General features: G+C 38.3%; 1 protein-coding gene across 2 annotated transcripts in view; it reads right to left on the bottom strand.

Annotated features, from left to right (window-relative positions):
• Positions 1–23,468, bottom strand: part of ARHGEF28 (Rho guanine nucleotide exchange factor 28) — a gene marked incomplete at both ends in the record, with an annotated part of 271,821 nt that overhangs the window by 82,878 nt on the left and 165,475 nt on the right. For both annotated transcript variants that reach the window (XM_080715727.1, XM_080715728.1), the window contains 8 exons: positions 786–834; positions 1,759–1,814; positions 6,771–6,903; positions 7,221–7,344; positions 12,288–12,330; positions 16,699–16,810; positions 19,136–19,343; positions 21,344–21,624. In XM_080715727.1, coding sequence (XP_080571853.1) covers positions 786–834; positions 1,759–1,814; positions 6,771–6,903; positions 7,221–7,344; positions 12,288–12,330; positions 16,699–16,810; positions 19,136–19,343; positions 21,344–21,624 — 1,006 coding nt within the window. The remainder of the gene's footprint in view (positions 1–785; positions 835–1,758; positions 1,815–6,770; positions 6,904–7,220; positions 7,345–12,287; positions 12,331–16,698; positions 16,811–19,135; positions 19,344–21,343; positions 21,625–23,468) is intronic.

Here is a 23,468-nt window from a genome sequence, read left to right as displayed (position 1 = left end):
TTTTGTTTTGACACAGGTTCCCACTACGTTGCCCAGGCTGGCCTTGAACTTGTGATTCTCCTGCTTTAGCCACCTGAGTAGCTGGGATTACAAGTGTGCATCCCCAGGTCTGGTTCTAGATGCTGTGATTCTTAAGAAGAACGTGGTACATATCTGTACAGATAAATATGTGCTGTTACACATAAAAACATAAAATTATGTACATTTAATATAGTGTTTCTCTTTCCCCCAAAAGGTTTCTTAAATCAATAGCGCATATTCCACAAGACAGCCTCTTAGAAGTGAGGAAGTCAGATAATACCTTTCCTTACTGTCCTCTTTAACATAAAAAAAATCACACATTTCATGCAATGCCAAAGTTCTTAGGCTGGCATAAGTTTATGTCCTTAAGCTCTCTGTATAACTAAAAATCATGCCCTTGTGTACACACATATGTTATGGAAGAAGAAATAATTAGGCAAATGAGAAAACGAAGAAAGTTTTTTGTTTTGTGGGGTTTGTTTGTTTGTTTGTTTTGGTGGTACTGGGAGTAGAATCCAGGGGCTTTTCTACCTCCGGGCTCTACTCCAGACCTATTTTATACTTTATTTGGAAACAGGGTCTCACTAAGTTGCTGAGAGCCTCACTAAGTAGCTGAGTCTGGCTTTGAACCTGTGCGATCCTCCTGTCTCAGCCTCCCAAGCATGTGCCACCACTCCTGGCTAAGGAGAAAGTATTATTATAATGAAAAAATGTATGGTATGTATAGCATTCTAGAGTTCTTCTCATTTTTCCACATCACTTACTTCCAAGGATGGTCTGCGGTTTGTTCTTGTTATATTTCTCTTGGAATTTCTGGTAAATAATATTAGAAACACATTAAAGAAGATCAAAGCATCATTGGGCAACAAGAATGTGCACACAGTGACATAGAACAGAATGGTTATCTGTACCATGTGTGTTGTTTCATTTTATCTCAAACAACTCAAAGCAAAAGATACTGAATGCAAGAAGGAGCAAAGTGTAACTCCCTGTGGATGCTGCTGCCTTTGCTCCCTGTTTCTCTCTACTCTCTGTTCCAAACATCACCTTCTAGAACAGCCCTCAGCTCTGTGACTGGACACAATACATCGGTTGAAACATAGGCTTGTCACCCAAGTTTTGGTTGACACATAGGCTTGTCACGCCAAGTTCCCTCTGCAGGAACACCATGCTCACACACAAGCATGTCCGACAGGACCGTGGAGTGGGGAAGAAAGGGATAAGATCACAGATACCTCCACCTACGTAAGCCCACCCCAAAGTCAGATCGTTTCTCCCGCCCAGCGATCCCCAGGTGGGGCCCCAGCAGCACCAGTAAGCAGGGGAGGCCCTGCTTGTTACATATATTTTCAGGCCCCACCCAGACCCACAGAATGAGAAATTTAAGGAGTGGGGCCCAGGCGTCTGGGGAACAACAGGTCCTCCAGGTGATTCTGGTCGGCAGGTGTTTGGAGTGACCGCTCTCTTTTTTATTTACACTCAGGGTTTGCACTGGTAAGCCAAGCGGGTCTCGACTGTCCACAGCAAATAACACAAAGAGCCAGACTTGGGCTCCCCTCTATTTCTCAAAGTGAGCAACTAAGCAAATAACCGTGTATCATGAGCACATGTTATCACTACAGTAATAATCTCAGAGATAAATCTAGCTAAAAATAAGAAAGTTAAATCTCAAATGGATAACATGAAGCAAGCTCACTAGATACAAGCAAATATATTCACCAGTGACTGAGAGGTTACCTTGGTACATGGAGGCACAGCATCTTTACAGCCCTTGTGTACACTCGCATTACAGTCTGAAATAAAGCAAACGATTCAGGGAATCTATATTATTTCAGCAAATCTAAAATGAGTAAGACTACAATGTGCTTTTACAGGTCAAAATAAAAATAACATCAATATTATAGATATTTCAAATACTTAAGGAAAGACAAATACTTAAATCACACATAGCACTACACAAGCACACTATTGAAGTTTTAATTTCCTTGGAGATAGTTTTAATCTTCTGTAATTATCTTATCAGTTATGAAATCTAGAATTATGCATATTAGACACCTCTGTGTCTGCCTCAGAACACATTTCCTATTCTTACATTATACTCAAAGGGATTCTGACTCCTGAATGGTAGGTAGCAGCCTCCACTCCCCCACCAGGTAAAATGCCTAAGGCAATGGAAAGAAAAGTCACAACAATGCGAGGAGGAGGGGAATGTACTGTCATTCTCCAATAGGACTTCGTACTAACTACAAGTTCTAGCAGACAAATTAAAAGAGAAAAGTTAGCCACTTGCCCATGTGTTACATCCGAAAACAACATGATCTCATCTCACTGGAAGAAGGTCAGGAATTCCTACTCCTTTCTTCCCACAGGCACAAGACCAGGCTGTCTTTGTGGAGCGCTGCACTGCATGAGGACCACCTTCTGCCAGGCTGTCACCTTCCTTTCCCCTTCCTGCTCCTGCGCACACACACTGCACCTTAGCTGGGGAAGCCTATCAGAAACTTCTTTCCACTGCCCCCTTTAAGCCCATGAAAACCACGCTGAGTAAAAGTCAGTGACCCCCGGGAGCTGAGCCCCACACTGTCCTCCAGCTCTCCAGCTGCAGGTCTAAGTGCCATTTTAGCCATCACCATGGCCACCGAGCAAAGCCAAAACCACGCAGTGTACGGGCCCTCCAGGAAAACACTGAAATCCATCAGCTCGCTCCTCATTCCAGAATAATAAAAGGAAAAAGGAAACTCTATGAGATTACACAGAAAAAAGTTATACCGGAAGCTCAGGGAAAGAGCATGCCACTGGATGTAAAGTCCAAAAATACAAAAGAAAAATGTCGAGATGCGAGGTGTGTTTTTCATAAGAGACAGAAGAGGAGGCTTCAATAAAATAGGACCAAAAGGCCATGAATGGAGAACAGGATGTGAAAATAGGCTAACAGGATGAGAGGTAAACGGACTGTTGTGAGAAAGGCGAGACCGGCTGGGGCTAAGAGGAAGGGAACAGGGAAGAGCAGAATTGAAACCAAATCAAGATGGGTCTGTGGGCAGAAATATCAAAGCAGTGCTAGCAATTAAACTTGAAAGATCTCCTCCAGAATGTGGAGAAGAAGGATAGAATTATAAAGCCAAAGATGTCACACAAAGAAGGCAGATACCAGAGAACATACTTATCCAAGGAAAAAACCAGAAAAAGAAGATCCGAAGCAACGATGATCAAAGGTACAGTATCCAAAATGCTGTGATGCCAAAAACTCCCCAACTGGCAAATCAAAAAGCCTCGCAGTTCTCTAAGAATTAAAAGACACCTTATCTACACACACATCCTGACAATATCCACATGGTTAAACACTTTAAGGTCCTCAAGCATCTAGGCAGAAAAAGGGGATTCCCAGAAAAAGAATGAAATGAAACAGGCCCCGGACTTTGCCACTAGACTAGTAAGTACTCAGGTATATCAGACCAGTGGTGTCAGAGCACTGAAAGAAAAGAATTTTTTCCAAGGTTTTATTTAGCCAGGTAAATTGTTGTTATTATGTGAAAGAAGCAAAGATACACCCCTAAGTAAACATGGTTTCAAAAATTAGATAAATCATATTGTAGCCTACTGAAAGCAGAATCAAAATTGGGTACAGGAATGGACCAGCTGCCGTTTTTTTTTTTTTTTTATAAAAAAAGGAGAGTGATCAGTAAAACAAAGAACACAACTAAAAAATGTTGTAAGTAGACCCCTAGAGCTGAATTAAAAACGTCAAATTTTTCTTGGAAAATAAAATGATTCTTGAAAGATTAAACATACTATACTATATAAAAAGGAATACAGTCATTATAATAATTCAATACATTAACAGAGGATGGGGGAAGGGTAAACATAAGGAAAATAAAAGAGTATTAAATGCTTAGCCTTACACAGGCTTAAAGCTAACGTTAGTAGATATTAAAAGAGCATATTGTGCCAAATCCCATGAGACGATAAAAGCAAACAGCACGTGATCTAAGTAGCTAATCCAGACATCAAGACCAGTGGCAAGGGACCATAAAAGATAGTTGGAAGCAGTAAAATTAACTGTAAATAAGAAAAACTCTTTGTTATAAAACAAGAGCTTTCAGTTGCATTACAGATGGCCACTAGCTAAATTAAAGACACACCCCCCCCAAATCAAAACCACAGAAATAGTGAAGGGAAATACAAAGAAAAGCAAAGCAAAAGTAATATTAATTTTAGACAAAGTAAAATCCGATGCAAAAGACATTTATGTTTCTTGATAGCATTAAAGGGGTAAATTCTAGTTGATTAAAGTTAAATAGGAGGCCTGATTTGTTAACGTTTCCATACCAGATACCATAGTATCAAAGTAGAAGGGGTGAAACTTGTTTAAGCAAGAAAAATTTTAGAGAAATACATTTTTTTTGGTAGAAAATTAGTGACTCAGACTTTAACAGGGGAAAAAATGACACCATTTAAGGTAAGAGGAACGTCCATGGCCTGAGCGTGCAGTACCATTGACCTACACAGGGGGGCAGCCTTCTGCATGTGCATTTTCAGGTTGCCTTCAGAAATGTTGGCTATGGGAGAAATAAAATCTCTGAGAGAAGATATCCATGCACAGGGTCACCCTATGAGCCAGTGCACCTTCAGCTCTGGGTCTGTACCTCTCATTCTCCCATCATTTTTGAAAGTGGCCATAAATTACACAGCACTCGACCCCTAAGCAACTAGAAATCTTGAAGTAAAAGGTGAGGGTTAAAGACATTCATCTGGAGAGAACAGGTCTAAACAAGGCATTGTAGAACATAAGAGTAGATGTCTATTCTTAGGAACAATAAAGAGAAAATAAATACTCAAGAGCCTAGCCTGGAGGGCACCCAGAGTTAGGAAAAGGGAGACCCACCTAGGTGGCAAAATAGAAGAGTAGGTTGTCAAAAAGAGAACATGTATCCAAAGAAGGGGTCAACCTGAAAGGGGGAAACACTTTCAGACTAAATTACAAAGTGACCCCAATTTTCCATCAAAATCAGGATTTCTATAAAGTAAAGTAGGAAGAGGATGAAATGCAGATGGTTGATGAAGAACTAAAGTAGGAGAGATGAATATTAAGCATGGGATGGAGAATTAAGAGAAGAAAAACACGGGAGAAAAAGGTCTTGGATGTGGCCAGGAGTACCATAGAAGGGAACAAGTCCTACAAAAAAGGGCAAAGCAACAACTTATGAAGCAGAATAAACTGACTTATATAGTTTCTGGGCAAGCCAGAAACTATCCATTAACACCACTCAGACCAAATTTCTACTAACTGGAAAAATCACACCACACTGGAATGGCCTGGTGTCATTCAGTAAAATAAAGAAATCAAGTCTTCAAGGGAAACAAAGTTCAAGCAGACAGTAAAGTTGGTGTCGTACAAAAAACAACAACAACAACAAAAACAGTGCCAATTGTGAGAACAGTCAACGTGCCTTTAATGCCACAGATAGATTGCACTTTCATCAGATGTACAGCTCTGCGTGCATCTAAGCTCCTAACTCTTTGAGTTGAAGTGTACTTGACAAGTAACTTCTCCAGCTCTTCTCTTCCCTTTGTGCTCCTGCCCCACTTCCCAAGTATCCCCCCAATTCTGGCTACCAGAAAATACCATGATATGTCTTTTACCAGCCTGGGCCTGAATTTTTGTCTTTGATGTATCATTCATACAAATATTTACTAAACATTGACTACATACAAATATTCACTACATAAAAGGCTCTGTTCTAGCCCCTGTAAATACAGCAGAGAACAAATTCAACAAAAATCCAGATCCTAAAAAAACTTACAGTGAAGGAGACAGAAGGTAAAATATAAATGGTGGCAAATATGGGGGAAGGGTGGGCGGAAGGAAGGGGTGATGCAGGGAAGAGGGAGGGAGGAGCAGGCCGAGGGTGGCCAGAAAAGGCCTGATTGAGAGGGAGTGTCTGAGCATCCCTGTGGCTAACAGAGGGAAGAGCACGCAGGCACAAGTGGCCAGGAAAGACCCTGAGGCAGGAGCATGCCTGGCAAGTTAGAACTGAACAGATGCCAGTGTGGCTGGAACAGAGGGAGCGGGAGAGGGGAGGAAGATGGGACTGACCCAGGCGGCCATGGTAAGGCTTCGGCTTTTACTGGAGGGGTACAGGAAGCCATTGGAAGACCTGAAATCAGGGATCTATGTCCTAAAAAGCTCACTCTTGTTGATGTCTTGAGAATAGACTTTAATGAGTAAAGGCACAGGAGCTAGTTGGAATGTTCTTGAAACAGTGGCTGATACCCATGGTACTGGCAACAAGTGGCTGGGTTTTATACATATCTTGAAAACAGAGCCAGGAGGCTTGCTGATGCCCTGAATGAAGGTGTAAAAGGAGAAATAACTAAATACTCCAAAGTGTTTAATGTGAGCATCTGGCTGGAATGGCAGGGTTGCCATTAACAGAGATGATCAGCTTGTAGGTAGGCACAGAGGAGGAAGCAGCTCAATTTTAAATATACAATGTTTGAGATGCTATGGACATGTCAAGTTGGCAGTGAAGGAGCCCAGCCTGGGGCTCAGGGAGGCTACCAATTATTGAATGGATGAAAAGTGTTGACTTTAACCAGTATTGCCCACCAAATGGTAAATTACTCAAGCATATATGTGCAGCACTAAAAAGAAGATGCATGTCAATGTACTCAGCAATGGTCATTTTCTGGGAGCCTCTGGCTGGAGAGACAAAATACATCATTGCACACTAGACCAGAGAACTTACTAGAACACTGGAGTGACTCTTTCCCCAGGAGTGTTTTATCACAAGCCACACATTGCAGAACCCCAGAGAATGTTCCAGGGACAAACTGATGTCGATTGAGTTTTTCTTTGTCTTTGGCATCTTTGTTTTTCATCTTCAGAAACAGCAGCAGCCGCAGGAAAATGAAGAGAAAAGGAAAAACAAAATAAAACTCCATAATCCAAGCTTCTTACAAAAGTCACAAGGACGAAGTCACGTTTTGAATACAGGGGCTGTACATCAAAGAGCACAGTAACACTAGTCCCCAGGATGTGAGAACGAGCCTCGATATTTCTAATTACTTGGACAGTATACCATAGGAAACGTATGTATGAAATCGAAGGTATGTGATTTAAAAGAGAAGTGGAGACTACCAAGTCTCAGAAGCAAAGCCATTCATGCTTTGTAGAAAAGAGGTCCGCATCTAATTACCTTAGACTTATTCCGAGGGCTAGTCATCCTGTTCATGAGGAAGCTGAAAGTTCGGCTCACTTTATATTTTTCAGACTCTGATTTCGCAGGGATGATGTATTTATCCCATTCTTCTTCCTGAATTCTACAAAAAGGAATCTGTTATCATGGCTTACAGGGACTTAAAGCAAAGTACAGCATAGACATCCACATATACATCTGTGTGCATGTATGTGTACGTATGTGCATTTTTTTCAGGTTTTATTGGTGGTTCCAAAAAGGAAAAATAAAAACTCTTTATTAAAAATATATCTTATATCTGTACAGATAGGTGAATAAACGTGATGAAGCAACTATCTCACAATGCAAAATGGGTATTTAACATATAATTCCACTTTTCTGTATTTCTGAAAAAATTTTATACTGGAATATTAAAAAACAAAGAAAGTTTTAAATTTAAAATTTTACTCTAAAACACTCATCTCCCCATTTACTATGCTAACAGAAAATCCTCAGGAAGCAAAGAAGCCAAGTAACAAACACCATGAAACTGTTTTGCGAAGTCAGGGATGATTTTCAGTTGACACATGTTTCCTCTGTTGATAAGGCCTGAGAAACAAACTGTTGCCCTCTATTCAGTCTCTCCCACTCCAATGGGCTGTTGCAATCTGACACTCTTTAGGTTGAATAGGGGAAAAGGCTGTGGCTTCTCCACAGTGTGTTCTTGGTTGGGTGACTGCACCCAACCAAGAACACACTGATCATTACTCAGTTTCCTCTAATCCATGCAATCATTCTCTAGAAAAAAAAAATCCATACTGTGATAAGTTATATTCTCCCAGAACCTCCTCTAGTATCCTTAATTTCTAACATTTTTACTTAGAAAGAGAAAATACATTAAAAATCAAACTAAATATCATGCCAAACCAAATAACACTTCTGTAGATTATTTCCTATTTAAAGTCTCTCTTACCCCTTAAACTACCCACTTTCCAGAATTAGTGGCTAACATATTTTTTCTCTGGGGATATTTAAAAGTGTTAATATTATTGATATACACCATATATATATGATTATAGTTCATGAAAATGATGCTTAAAATGAAAACTTGTCAAGGCTTCCATTTTTCTCATCTGATAATGACAGTTTTAGACAGATCCCTTCTACACGTTAATATATTCCCACTTGCTGTATATACAAAACTAAGTTATTTAAGCTCTACCTTAGGTACTTCCTTCAAAACTCAAAACTATAAATGCATCCCAAAGAAAACAGCCAATGGCTTCAGAGCTGCCTGTTGACCACGTAGATGCAAAGGCATAATCAGGACAGTTTACATCCTGCTACTCAAATCCTGCATGGTAAATAAAACTGGGTTTGCCACAGAGAGAAAATGTTTGGAAAAGCTAGAAGGGAAAGAAGTGAACTGAGCTGAGAGTAACGGAAGAGCCTCAGAACTTCTTGCTCCCTTCCTATTCCCTCAGCCACCTTTATCATTTTTGCCTTAGATAACAGACTGGTTAATAGAATCTAACATTTTCCCCAACTTCTGGTGCCTTACACATCCTAGCTTGCAAGATGCATGTCATAATATTCAGTCACTCACTGTTAGGGGGCATTTGAGAGCTTAGAAAGAATCCTCTCTCACAACACCATTTGTGACCCATCCAATGTCTAAAAGACTAGCAGCGTAGTGAAAAGGCCTAGGCCCCAGAATGAGCCCAGCACATCCCATATAGAATTGAAAACTTGAGACTTACTGGGCTAAAGACTGGGCAGGTCAATGTGGTCAGGAAGACTCCTGTCCTCTTCCTAGAGGACTAGCTAGAACTAATCTCTCTCAAATAAAAGAAAATAATTTCTGCTTCCCCAGATCTACCTATTTTCCATGTTACAGAAGAACTATATTAAGAAAAAGTTTAGTTTCAATTAAAAATCTCCAAGTGCACCACAATGTGCCATATATCCTATATACTTCCACAGAATGAAAATAAAACTATACCATTTAACCTGTCAAGTTCAATATGCCGATAAGACTTGAGAGATGACAAAGTAAACATACAAATAACAAAACACTAAATATTAAAAACCTTGAACCAGCACCCGAACTAGTAGAAGGTGAATATCACAGATATAATTCACTATCCAATTCTGAGATTGGGTATAATTGGGTAACCTCTGAGCAAAGGTAGGAGGTTGGTCAATTCCATGTTTTAACCTAATTTAAGCCATATAGTATGCACCTATATAAGAACTGGTTACTTTCTGACATAAAGAGAGAAGAGAAAATCCTCAATTAATTTCATAATAGAAATTAAAAACACTTTAATTTATAAGATTAGGACAAAAGTAAGTTCTTTTCAACATTCCAAAACAAGGCTTTCTAATTTCTATTTTCAAAGAGGCTCTCCTGGTACTGCCTTTTCAATAAACAGTCATCTAAAACATTATAATTATATGCTATTAATTTCTTAACCCTTAATCATTTATAATCTTCTATTTTTTTATTTTTTATTTTTTTTGGTGGTACTGGGGTTCCTGGAAGCCCTTCTACCTCCGGGCTACACTCCCAGACCCATTTTTACATTTTTATTTGGAAACAGGGTCTCCTAAACCAGTGCGTGTGGCTGGCTTCGAACCTGCGCGATCCTCCTGTCTCTGCCTCCCAAGCGCGGGGATTACAAGCATGCGCCACCACGCCCGGCTATAATCTTCTATTTTTAAAGAGAACTGGGTATCTAAGCTGGGTGTGGTGGCATACACCTGTAATCCTAGTACTTGGGAGGCTGAAACAGGAGGATCTCAGGTTCAAGACCAGCCTCAGCAATTCAGCAAGATTCTAAGCAACCTAGAGAGGCACTGTTTCAAAACAAACAAAGTCAACAAAGGCTATGGGTATAGTTCAGAGGTAGAATTCCCTGGGTTCAGTTTCCAACACACACACACACACACACACACACACACACACACACACACACACACCTAGTATCTAAAATGTTACAAGAAGTTCCCACTATGCAAATTGAATATTGACATAGTATCTTCCTTGAAAACTCAGTACATAGATTTTTTTAAAAAAAGATGTTAATAAGGCCCAACATGGTGCCACATGCTTGTAATCCCGACATTGAAGAGGCTGAGACAGGGAGATTGTGGTTTGCAGACACCCTCAGCTATAGTAGTGAGGCTCTTTGCAATTCAGTGAGACCCTGTTTCAAAATAAAGAATAAAAATAGGGCTGGGGGTGTAGCTTGGAGGTAGAGTGTCCCTAGGTTCCATCCCCACTACCGCAAAAACAACAAAAAAAGTTGTTAATATCTTTTAACAGATTAATAGATGTTCAAAATTGTTAACAATTTTGAACTATAAAATAGCTGAGTCATGCTATGTAATCTTGACTAGAATAGACAGAGTGACTGCAAAACCAAGCTTGCAAGGTCTGGTGTGAGCCCTTCTGTACCTGGATATATTCTTTTCTAGAAACTGATAACATAAATAGGAGAATTCGAGAAAAGGCAGTTCTTCGGGTAATGATCTGCAGCATGACCAGGCAAAGCATGAGGTGTGGTAGCGATCTTATGGGTAAATCCGACGAGGTCTCAGAAACAGAGCAGGTGAGAGTAAAGATAAACTGTACTAGGTACATCAAGGGGTGTGACTGAAAAGGTCAGGTGCTTTCAGAATTTAGACCAAGAAAGATGAACTAGCAGAAAAATAAAACCCAGGAGCTATAGAGAATGACATATTAGAAAGGGCCTCCACCTGCATTTGGGAGGCTGAGACCAGAGGATCACGGTTTGCAGACGGCCTCAGCCACTTAGTGAGGCCCTCTGCAACTCAGTGAGACCCAGTTTCAAAATAAAGAATAAAAAATAGGGCAGGGGGTGTAGCTCGGAGGTCGGATTCTTCTGGGTTCCATCTCCAGACCAGCAAAAAAAAAAAAAAAAAAAAAGAAGAAGAAGAAGAAGAAGAAGAAGAAGAAGAAGAAGAAAGGGCCTCCATACATGGCCCACCCAAGTTGAAATATTTTATAGGCTAATTTTTAAGCATGTATGTCACTGTCTCCTCCCATCAGAAAAATATTTTTGTTTTAAAACAATCAGTTCATTATTTTTCTAATTGTTAAAAAGATGAAAAGAAGACTGCTAAGCAATTGGAAATTTCTATTCTGATCTAAAAAAGAAAGAAATCAACCAAATGAAGCATTTTCTGATCAACCATTTCATTCCAAGATCTAAAACAAAATAATCCACTCTGATCTCTATATTAAAAAGTTTCAGAGCTTTAGTATTAATATTACCACATAAAACCACGTTACTGTCCTTCATATGCCTCTTCCCTTCCTATGCTTTTATTGGTGCATGGTGGTCTCACATCATAATGAAGTTCAGAGTGGTCGAGACAGACACACACACAGGCGTTCATTTTGCACAGAACCCCAGGGCTATTCTACAGTGTGACCCCTGAACAGTCATTCATGGCCGACAGATCCCGGCAATCATGCCTGCATCCTAGCCTGTTTCACAAGCTTTATTCCAATAGTTTTACCTTCTAGGAAAAAGAGAAGCTTAAGCCTAAATCTTTCAAGTCTGCCTATTAATCAGTAAACTGATCATGCTTAAAGTACTTTCTACATCATTTCATTTTTCTTTCAAGCCTAACACTGCTATGAAAAAAAAAAAAATCCACAGCCAGAGAGAGCAGGGATATTGAGGCACTTTCTATAACAACCACCCTGGGACCTGTTCCTGGAGTTAATTTTCCTTATTGTGGCAGAGCAGGCCTGCCGCCTTGCTGAAGCAGGTGGTCCTCACCGGGCTCCCCTGGGTCCCATACCGGAAAGGCGTTTGGCTTTGAAAATAATCCCAAACAGAGGATCCTGCCCATGATCTGAGGCTCGCGCACCCGAGGACTGAAAGGAGACAGCTGGCAGATCTGCTCTGACACAGACCACACAGGGACCAAAGGGTCATAGGCAGGTTCGTTACATACAACGGTCTCATTAACTATTGAACAGCTATGGAATGTGCAGGCATTTCCAAATATGGATCCAGCAGTCCCTCCAGAATGCTGGAACTGTTAAAGTACCTTTTTTCTTCCGGTGGCTCCGGTAAGCTGTAAGCTCTTTGCTCTACAAGACACAGAACAATAAAATGAAAACTAAAACAGACAAACTTGCAGTCACGTGTGAGTCTGAAATGCACACAATCACCATATTTTATCATTACGGAGACTACCAGTTAGAAAATGGTGAGAAAGCAATTACACTTGTATAAATAGGGCATTGCGCTGAATATTTTTATGGCTTTCCCTAATGGAGAGGGTGCGGAGGAGGACAAATTTATGGCTTCATGAACTATGTTAGCATCAGTGAGGGGAAGCAGACATTTTCAGAAGTGCCAGAAATTAGTTCTATTATTTTTGGATACTTCTCGCTGCTGCTTCACCCCTTATTCATCACACACTTAGCATCAATAAATCTCTCAGCTCCTTTTTTAGCAAAGCTCAAAAGAAAAGTCTCAAAGGCCAGCATAAGGAAGAGTCCATCTTAAGAGAGCTGCAATGTCTTTGCAAAATCCTAGCAGCAGCCAGTTCAGAGATGTGCTTTGTGGCTTGTGGGAAAGGAGGACCGCCTTTCCCATTGAGCTTGGGGGGTAGAAGGCAAGGCTCATGCAAGCTTCGCACCATCTTGTTTCCAGAGTTGGTGTACTTACTACGGGGATGGAGCAGAGACACTGACTTAGACAGTGAGAGAGACTGAAGGAGGGAGCAGCCACTGTGGAACACACCATCTACAGAGCAGGACAAATCCTTTACTGTTACAATCCAGAATGGTGAAGAGGCAAAACTAGTTGTAAAGGGAAATGGGCCAGCTATATAAGGAGAATAAACAAATATTCCCTGAAACCAATAAAGTTGTGTCTGGTACTATCCTGTATTTAATAGTTAATCTACTTTAAGGAAGTATAAGGCTTTATTTTACAGCCGTTATAAAAATGCTCCTCTAATTACATTATAGAAATCATGAGATTTATTGGGTATGAAATAAGAAAGTAAGATAGTTAATATAATCAAGCTATAAAGCCATTGAACAGACTCAGGCAACTGAACTCACTCTAATAGGATTCCATTCATCAGTTCACAGTAATTTTCAAAAGTATGTTGACTTCACTCTCTAATTCTTAAATGTACAATACATTTGTCTGTGCTGGTAAGGCTGTAATTATTATTTCAATATGACAATGTTCTAAATTGTCACTATCTAAATCTATGATGTACCAAAAGGAATAAAACTGGACATATATATATATATATAATATTATACAAATATATACAAATATATAATATATCGTATATATTATAATTATATATTATGTAATATATTATAATAGATATTATAATATATTTAATATATGATATCATATATAATATATATTATATAATACAAATGTATATAATATATACAAATATTAAATAATAAAGCTACCACCATTGTACTCTTGGCCTTAAAAAAAAATAGGCATAAGAGCTGGGCTGTGGTGGCGCATGCTTGTAATCCTAGTACTTGGGAGGCTGAGAGAGGAGGATCACAGGTTCGAGCCCAGCTGCATCAACCTCGTGAGGCCTTCTGCGACTTAGTGAGACCTGTTTCAAAATAAAACATAAAAATAGGCTGAGGATGTAGCTCAAAGGTAGAATGCCACAGAGTTCAATCTTCAGAACCACAAAAAATAGGCATAAAAAATAATAGTAACTCCTTTGGAAGTGACCAGGAAGAGAGAACATAACACATAAGAATAAAAAGGACTGAAAAACCATCCTGTCTTTGTATATCAGCATTACCCCCTCATAGAGGGAAATTTTCCCCCGTGGCAATAAGAAGCTTGTACTCTCTTCAAATACAAAAGAATTTTAGGACTATGCAAAACTCATCAGTAGAAGATTTACAGGAACACAAATGTCTATCTATTTTTGATTAATCTAAGTAAACTAAACAATACAACACCGCACTGTCTTTGAAGTAGACAAGCGTTTACACCTGTGCTTGGATTACATAAACACAATTTAGACTATTCCTTCTTTGTTAGGAGAGAGTTTACGCTGCGCAGTCCTGTGGTTTTCACTGACCTAAATGGCATCAATGCAAATGTTTGCAAACATCTATCCAAGGGACAGTTAGTGTGTAACTTCAACCTAAATCATCTGGTTGTAATTCTTACCTTTTGGATAGGACCACACTTTATTCGAATAGCCCTGTCTTTAAATATACTGCCTAAAGACAAGATTTAATTTGTAGAAAAAAAAGAGGAATTGATGTCAGCTTTTTAATTCTTTCCAATTCAAATGCAATGACTTGTATGTAATATGAAGATAACGTTTTTGTTCATTAAAATTTTAATAAGTTGGGAGACTTTTCCCTTTCTAATCACTTTCCTTTCAGTCATCTGGTCAATAATTTCAAACTGAGCCAAGCGTGGTGGCACACGCATGTAATCCCAGCATTTGAGAGACTGAGACAGGAAGATCGCGGTTCACAGGCAGCTTCAGCCACTTAGTGAGGCCCTTTGCAACTCAGTGAAAGCCTGTTTCAGAATAAAAAAAATAGGGCTGGAAGTGGAGCTTGGAAGTAGAATAATACATTGTGTAATATGTTATTACACAATACCCAGAGGTAGAAGCCCTGGGTTCTATCCCTAGGACCACAAGAAATAAATTAATAATAATAATAATAATAATAATAATAATTTTAAACTCCAGAATTCTTTGACTTTACAAATCAGAGAAACCATAGATTTAAGGGTAAAGCCATCATGTTACATGCTACATGGAAAACTTAAATATGTTTTCCAAATTGTAACAGTATAAAACTAGTGAGTAGATACGGCAATCAGTGAAAAACAGTCTAGTTGTCATTAAAAGGAACCTAAACTGAGGTTGGGGAAATTAGGAGACCCTATAAAGACCATGACACAAAATAAAAGAATTTCAGAGTAAATTTAACCCATCTTCTTTCTCCTGTCCTCTCAAAGTAGTTGTACTCTTTTTTACTTTCTCTGGTGGTGTTTCTTTTATAATCTTCCCATTTCAAAAACAAAAACTGACATTTATTATTAACCTTACTTTCTTCTCTTCTGATAATGAATTCCAGAAAAAGAGGAAAAAACATCAGGTAGCACTTGTTAGGTATTTTATGAATAACGTCTATCGTGTACTCAACAAATATTGAACAGCTGACATTTCTGTCATTATTTTAGGATGGCAATTCGGAATACAAAGGATTATGTTCTCTTTACCATTCCACATGGCATAAAGATGCAAAATGATATTAAAAATAAAAAGTAAGGAGAAAAAACAGGAAAGAAAAAAAGAATAAAATTTGTTTTAAATATTGTATATTAGAAAGTGTTTATGCATGTCTTCTGAGCAGTCTTTTATGACCTTTAAGGATAATAGACAAAAAAGTATTATCTGATCTGTTGAAAAAGAATTCATTAGAATGTTAAGTATTTCAAAATGGTATGAATACTCACTTCCAAATATGTCTTCAAATATAATGATTATATAATATATTTAGAGAAAGTATAAAATTATTACATTTTAAAATAAAAGTATAAAAGGGGGCAATGATTGCGAGAGGCCATAGGAGAGCTCTAAGTTGCCCAGAACTGTTCTATTTATAGAATTGATTCATTTGAAAAATTCATCAAGCTGTATGTAATCTTATAGTTTGCAACCTCCTTGGGTATACAAAATCACATTATATAAAAATTATGCTTCTAATTGTTCACATCTCAACCTCAAAATATAATGACTATATATTTGTTAGTGGCTATATTGTTTTTTCAACTTTCCAAAGTTCCTTGCTAAATAAAGAAGGAAAGAAACTCCATTTGGTAAGGCTTTGGCTCTAAAGAGTTGGCTTATTTCAGCAATATATATATATATATATATATATGACAAAAGTAACTTTTATAATTACTAAAATAAAAGTCCTCTAAAGCCAGCACAGTAATGTGCCTGGAATCAATTCTAGTTTACTAGTCTATCCTTGAAGAAAACATATTATTCAAAGAAGAAAGCCACAGAGAAGTGTGAATATAAGTGTAATTTCATCTAAATTAAATCTAGAACTTGACTTATATCCAACGAAAACAGGATTTTGCTAATCTTCAAAAAATCAATTGTGCATGCCTGTAATCACAGCTACTCAGGAGGCTGAGGCAAAGGGATCACAAGTTAAAAGCTTGCCTGGGAAATTTAGTAAAAACCAGTTTCAGAATAAAAAAAAATCCTTTAAAAACTGGGGCTCAGTGGTAAAATGCCCCTGGGGGGCGGGGGAGGAGGGGGAGGGGGAGAGGAGGGAGAGGTAGACTGGAAGGCCAGAGCGGAGCTGAATTTGAAGCTTTCCTGCTATTCTTGCATATTTTCCATACTGATACTAACTGAAAATCTGTTCTGGAATAGAATACTTTTAAAGCCAATGCTAAGTAGGTCTTACCGTCACTCGAATTGCACGCTGTAAAATCACGCACCAGCCGCGTTTTTCCTAAAGAAATTTTGGGTGATGAGCAGGAATAAGAACGTGAACGGATTCCAGAAAACAATGATTCCTAAAAGAGATCATAGCAAAGTTTTTAAAAAATTCTACGTGAGACATGAACATATATGTTCACCATGAATATTATTAAATCAATATATTTGAAGAAAGATTCAACCTGAACATTGCCCACATGAACTTATTTGGTTCTGTTTGCCTCACTTTTAAAATATTGTATTTAAATCTTTAGCAAATTTGAGCCTTTAGAAATGGTTCCTATATATACTTTACAATGCAATTATGGATTCCAACCAACTTCATTAAGAATGAAGAACTGTCGGGCATGGTGGCGCACCCTTATAATCCCCGCACTTGGGAGGCTGAGACAGGAGGATCGCGCAGGTTCAAAGCCAACCTCGCTGGCTTAAGAGACCCTGTTTCCAAATAAAAATATAAAAATGGGTCTGGGAGTGTAGCCCGGAGGTAGAAGGGTTTCCAGGAACCCCAGTACCACCAAAATTAAAAAATAAAAAAGAATGAAGAATTAAATTAAATGACATTTTCTCTGCATGTTCAACAATGACTTTGACCTATTGCTTTCACCTGATTTGTCAGTTATCTTATATTGTAGCATCCAAATAAAATTACATACCAAGATCACTATACCAAAGTATTATTAGATGATAGAAGAATAACCACCTAAAATGATAAGATTTTTTAACCTTCCAAATAGCTATTTAAATTTACAATGTTAGCTACAGCTTTAAGGGAAAAATACATTAGGTCAATACACAAATCCTCCTAGTCTCTGATCATTTTTCAACAGATCTTTCATCTAGGATTTTCTGGAGTGATTTTTGAATATCAGTGATTTATATGTTTTTAATATTATTTCTTTTTAATGACCTGTCATTTTTGTTCTTGTTTCCCCAATTACATATTATTTTGATTATTATACTGGCAACATACATGAAAATGTAAGATGGCAAGATAATTAAAACATGTTTTTTTTTACATGTTCCAGAAAATTTAGATGCATATGCAACAGAAGTCTGTTGAAGCCATCAAAGGTATCCAACTTCTATCCCATAGAAAACTGAGGATTGATCCTGCCTGTGTATTTTTAAGATATCACTTAAGGCTAGGGCAAAAAGAAAGTAATGCAAAATTCTTTGCTAAAATTAAGCCATCAGAACTGTCTTTTGCAAGAACTAGTCTCTTCTGTTCCCCTAAGTGAAAACACATGGTTACCCTGAGTTCATGTCTTAAAGAGCCCAAAGGAAAGTACAAAATAGAAGCCTGCTCTTGCTTTAAGGGTCCTTGGGCTTGGTTCCCTGATGGTCCTATCAGGGAGCACCCACTGGGCCTGGATGCTGAGAAATAATACAGGAGACTGCGCTGTCCTACAAGCCAGGCAGTGAGCTGGCCACAAAGAGCCCTAGCCAAATGTCATCTTCACTTACGTCATGGATGGTAATCATTTTTCAAAACAATGAAACTTTAAAAATTATCCAAAACCCTTTGGCAAAACATTATACTGAGTAATTACAGAGGTAAGGCAAAAATTTATAGGACCAGTCTTCTTAAAAAAAAAAAAAAATATATATATATATATATTTCCCAAAGACTGAATTACTTTTTTTATTCCAAGTAATAATGCTTTTTACAATCCCATTTCAAATGCCAAACCAATTAGAATCTATATTAACAACCACACCCATTACTTATTATTCAGAAATATCATATGATATTCAGGTTCAAAAGATGACAGCTCTACAGGTTTCAGAGATTAGAAAAAAGAATGGAAGATGTGTGGTCACAAGATTTTGACTTGAGTAAGGGCTCCATCACCAACTGGAGCTTACTGGGATAAAATTCTAACCCTTCTAGAACCTCATCTATTCAGAAAATAAAATATACCACTATAAAAACTATAAAAATTGAAACAGAGACACAGAGATGAAAAAAGCAAACTCGAGACATTTTACAAGTCTCCCTCAACACACACATAGACACACACTACACACACACACACACACACACACACACACACACACACACACAGTAGTTTTTGTTTTGGTTTGGTTTGTTTTTTTGGTGGTACTGGGGATTGAACCCAGGGTCCTTCTACCTCCGGGCTACACTCCTAGACCTATTTTATATTTTATTTGGAAACAGGGTCTCTTAAGCCAGCTGACGTTGGCTTTGAACCTGCGCGATCCTCCTGTCTCAGCCTCCCAATTGTGGGGATTACAAGCATGCACCACCACACTGTGTGCCTGGCGCACAGAGTAATTTTTATGTCTGAGTAAAACAGAATTTGTGTTTCATATAGAGATGAACTAGGCAACATATTCTGTACATTTACAACAAACCAAATTAATACCAATAAGAATACCTTTGACTGCTGATTACTTGATAGAGAAAGTGATTCAGTCCTGGAGATACTAAAATCTGGTTCATTGCTGGGCTCAAAAGAGTCTAATTCATCCCCAGTAGGAATCCCGGTCCGTGAGGAGCTCTGAGACACTGGGGTGTAGCAGATGTGCGGCTGCTCAGAAGGCCCTTCCCCTTCGCTATCGGCAACCAGGGCATCAAGGCTGGAACTAAAGCACAGAGGAAGTAAATGAGCCAATAAGCAGACAGACAGACAAATATTGATTGCTAATATTCTGAGTTCAAATTCTCTCACTGGTGTGAGGTACAATGGGTATTCATTTAATTTCCCATTAATATTTGGCTTTTTATTATTTTCTCCTCTCTGCAAATATCATTTTAATCAATACTTTAGTTTCTCTCAAATGAACATTTCGACCTTGCAAAAGCCATTTCAATTACATGAAGAAATAAAAGCTGGTTTGCGTTAGCACTAGCCTCACTATTTATGTTTTGTCCATGTAATTATTACAATCCCCACATAGTAACCTTTCAAATATTGAAAATGCAGGTGACACAGAGCCACAGGGCTGTTTGGATGTGTCTTCTGTGTGAAATGCAGTGTGGCTTTTCTCAGTGGGCCTCAGCTCAGGAGGGTAGAGAGGGCTTCATGATGCTCTCACCTCAGAGTTGTCAAGACCAAATTCAGAAATAGGTTATACTCCAGGTCTCAACATATCAAAAGAGATAATCCATTTTAGAGTTAAAAAAAAAAAAGATTCCATCTCAGAACCAGGTAATGATTCTGCTCAACTACAACTTTCTCTGCCCACTGACCTTTCCTAATCATAAAATTAAGAGGTAAGAATTTCACTTTCTGCATTCCAGGTTCTTTTCCTAACAGATTTTAAATTACTCTAAGGGCAAAGGCAACAGTGTTTATGAGCATACTGATGCAGGATGTATTTTTTTTTTTTTTTTGGTGGTACTGGGGATGGAACCCTTCTACCTTCTACTAATCACAAAAGAAAGAGAAAATTGGCCTACTCCCTAAGGAAAATAGAGAACGGGGTGAATGAATAGATAAATACACAAATGAAGATACACATAGGCATGTGCATACACTCAACTGTATATTCATATCATTCATAGTGAAGCTATTGTTTAAATGATATTTTATATGTACAAGAAAACACATGAAAGGTAACTGTAGGTTACAAATGTAAAAATAAATTACTTATGAGCCCACCCAACTTGAAATCTGGATATCCACCACACCATGGAGACCTTTTAGGGTCCCAATCTCAGGCTGCCTCTTCTCTCACTCGTTATTACAACTATCTGGAATTTGGTAGGTTTCTCTCCTCATTCTCTTATTTTTTTCCTTATAGTTTATGCACCTATGTGTGTGCCCTATAGTAATAAGTAGGTTGATTTTGTATTCTGCAAATATGAAATCTATCTGAAATATCTTGTGGCTTGATTTACTCAATGATTCTCTGATATACATATTATTAGCATATAGATATATCTGTAGGTAATTACATGCAAATCATTTTAAAATATACAGAATTATTTGTATATTCCCCATTTGGGTTATTTTCTGCTACTATAAATACTCATTAATGTGTTTGCTGGTATATAATAGGGAAATACATAGTCTTTTTTTTTTTTTTTTTTGGTGGTACTGGGAATGGAACTCAGGGGCCTTCTACCTCCGGGATACACTCACAGACCTATTTTATATTTTATTTGGAAACAGGGTCTCTTAAGCCAGCTGAGGCCGGCTTTGAACCTGGGCAATCCCCGTCTCATCCTCCCAAGCATGGGGATTACAAGCATGCACCACCACGCCTGGCTTGCATGTTCATTTTTACAAGATAATTCCAGTTACTTTCCAGAGTTGTTACAGGAGTTTCACTCCTTCCAACTATGTATAGGAGTCTCCATTGCATGTGTGGTCACCAAAGAATGAAAGTGGTAGACTTTTAATTTGTGCCAATCTAATAAGTGTAAAATGGTATTCCATTGTGGTTTTTCTCTATTTTATTTTAGTCAGTTTTCTTAAGTGCCTTACTTTAGACCAACATATAAAGAAAATCTAAAGGGGGCAACATTTTGATGTCAAGATGAAAGTGGTAGAGACAATAAAAAATTAAAAATAGAATTTCCAAGACTATCTGTAACATTCTCGGACTTTTTTATAGTTGTTCTCCAGACTATATCTCACCTTCTTTTCTTTAGATGACTTTGTTCCTTTTCGAATCCATGAAGACCAAAAGAAAGGTTCAAGTTGGAAGCACAGGAACCAGGCGGTGACATGAAGGGCTGCTGGGCCTCACCGTCTGCTGGCTCTTCACTGCTCTCCCTGACTGGGCATGCACCAGGGCTGCCATCAGCAGGAAAGATCGGTTTGAAACTCTGAGGCTCCAAAGTGGAACCTGTGGATTCAGGGCTGCTGTGGGCAGTGATTCCCTCTAGATTAATGTAGTTGATATCCAAATCACCAGCCTGGAAATTGAAAGAAAAATATTTTCAGAGCAGAAGCATCAAAGAATGGCTTAGATACCAATTAATAAAATTTTCCTTATTAAAACCTTCCACTTTATCTTCTATATTTTTCATATTTTTGTATTGTTTTATGAAAATAGAAGTTTTTCACAAACTGTTTTTGTTCATATGGCTGACTTCCCAGAACTCACAGAAAAGAAGAAAACTGTTGAATAACAGAGGAATAGGGAATAGGGCAATTTTCTCTTTCCTTTGAGATTACTCTACCCCGGAGGTAGAAGGGTTCCATCCCCAGTAGCACCAAAAAGTATCATAAAGAACAAGTTTATTCAACAGTTTTCTGTTGAATAGCAAAAGTGAATTATGCTATGAACATTTTGTGACCCACTGATTCAAACTGGGGGAGAGGCATCTTAAATAGTCTCCCAAAGAGAACCGCCAAACAAAAAGAACACAAAAAATTAGAAGGCAAGAAATGTCTCAAACTTCAAGTTATCTCTAAATGATATGATAAGCATCAAATCCAGGAAGCAATCCCCTTGTACTCCTATCAAAATGTTTGACAGAGAGAAAGAAGGAGGAGCTAGTGGGGAGCCTAAAATTTATCTAAAAATCATTACCAGGAAGAGGAAGTCCAGCCTACACAGAAGAAAAAGGATCCTGGTTAATCAAATCACTTGCTCCCAGAGGTTTAAAAGTGTTTATGATTTGAGGTGGTGATCATCAAAACATATCATTTCTGGGGAATAAGGCAGCAAAAAGAAAGGGAGTGACACCATTTGGAGATAGGCCCGCAGCCCAGGGGCATAGCTAAGAGTTATAGTACACACTCAGTATGTGCAAGGCCTGGGTTCAATCCTCACCTCAAGGAGGAGGAAGAAGAGGAGGAGGAGGAGGAGGAGGAAGAGAGGAGGAATAGGAAAGAAGAGAAGGAATATTTGGGTAATTATACTGTGCTATGTATGAGAATAGGGCAGGGGGTGGAATAGCTCAGAGGTCGAATGCCCCTGGCTTCCATCACCAAACCCGCAAAAAAAAAAAAAAAAAAAAAAAAAAACATTGTGAATAGTGAAGGGATAAAGGGGCACCATATTCTCAATTTATTCTGAAATAATTTAAATACTTAAATACATATTATAACATTTGCATTTACATATGCATGTGCACACCACACACACTAAGAGAATAAATTATATGACAAAATGTAAAAATATATTGTAACACTGAAAGATCTTGTGTAAAAAGTATACCGGCATGCTTTGCACTAAAATTATATCCAAATGAAATCTTCCTTCAAAGTAGTTTATATGAGAAATTTTTAAGGTAATTTTCATCATATAAATACCTCATCGGTTAGGTTGGTAACCTTGAAAATTAAGGGGGAACCAATAGAATATAAATCAAGTATAACATTCTAAAAATTATTTTAGATATGCAGAATTTGAGCTCCTCACATTGTCTTTGTTATTGAAGAGGTCATAGGACAGTAACAGACTATATTATGTTGATATAATGGATTTGGTAATAAATATGCATAGTTTTACTCCTCAATTTTAGTTGTACAAATTCAGCAATCTTCAGCCATGTTTCCTTTATTATTAGGCTGTTTGTATCCTATTTATTTATTTATTTATTTATTTATTTATTTATTGCTGTACTGGGCATGGAACCCCTGGGGCATTCTACCTCCGAGCTACACCCCCAGCCCTTTTTTTGGTCTTTATTTTGAAACAGGGTCTCACTGAGTTGCAAAGGGCCTCACTAAGGACCTGAGGCTATCTTCAAACTGGGATCCTCTGTCTCAGCCTCCCAAATGCTGAGATTACAAGTGTGCGCCACCACGC

The sequence above is a fragment of the Muscardinus avellanarius genome (genome assembly GCF_963383645.1).
Source record: "Muscardinus avellanarius genome assembly, chromosome: 1".
Lineage (NCBI taxonomy): Eukaryota > Metazoa > Chordata > Mammalia > Rodentia > Gliridae > Muscardinus > Muscardinus avellanarius.
The sequence above is the reverse complement of the archived record's forward strand: the minus strand, read 5'-3'. Positions and strand labels throughout refer to the sequence as shown.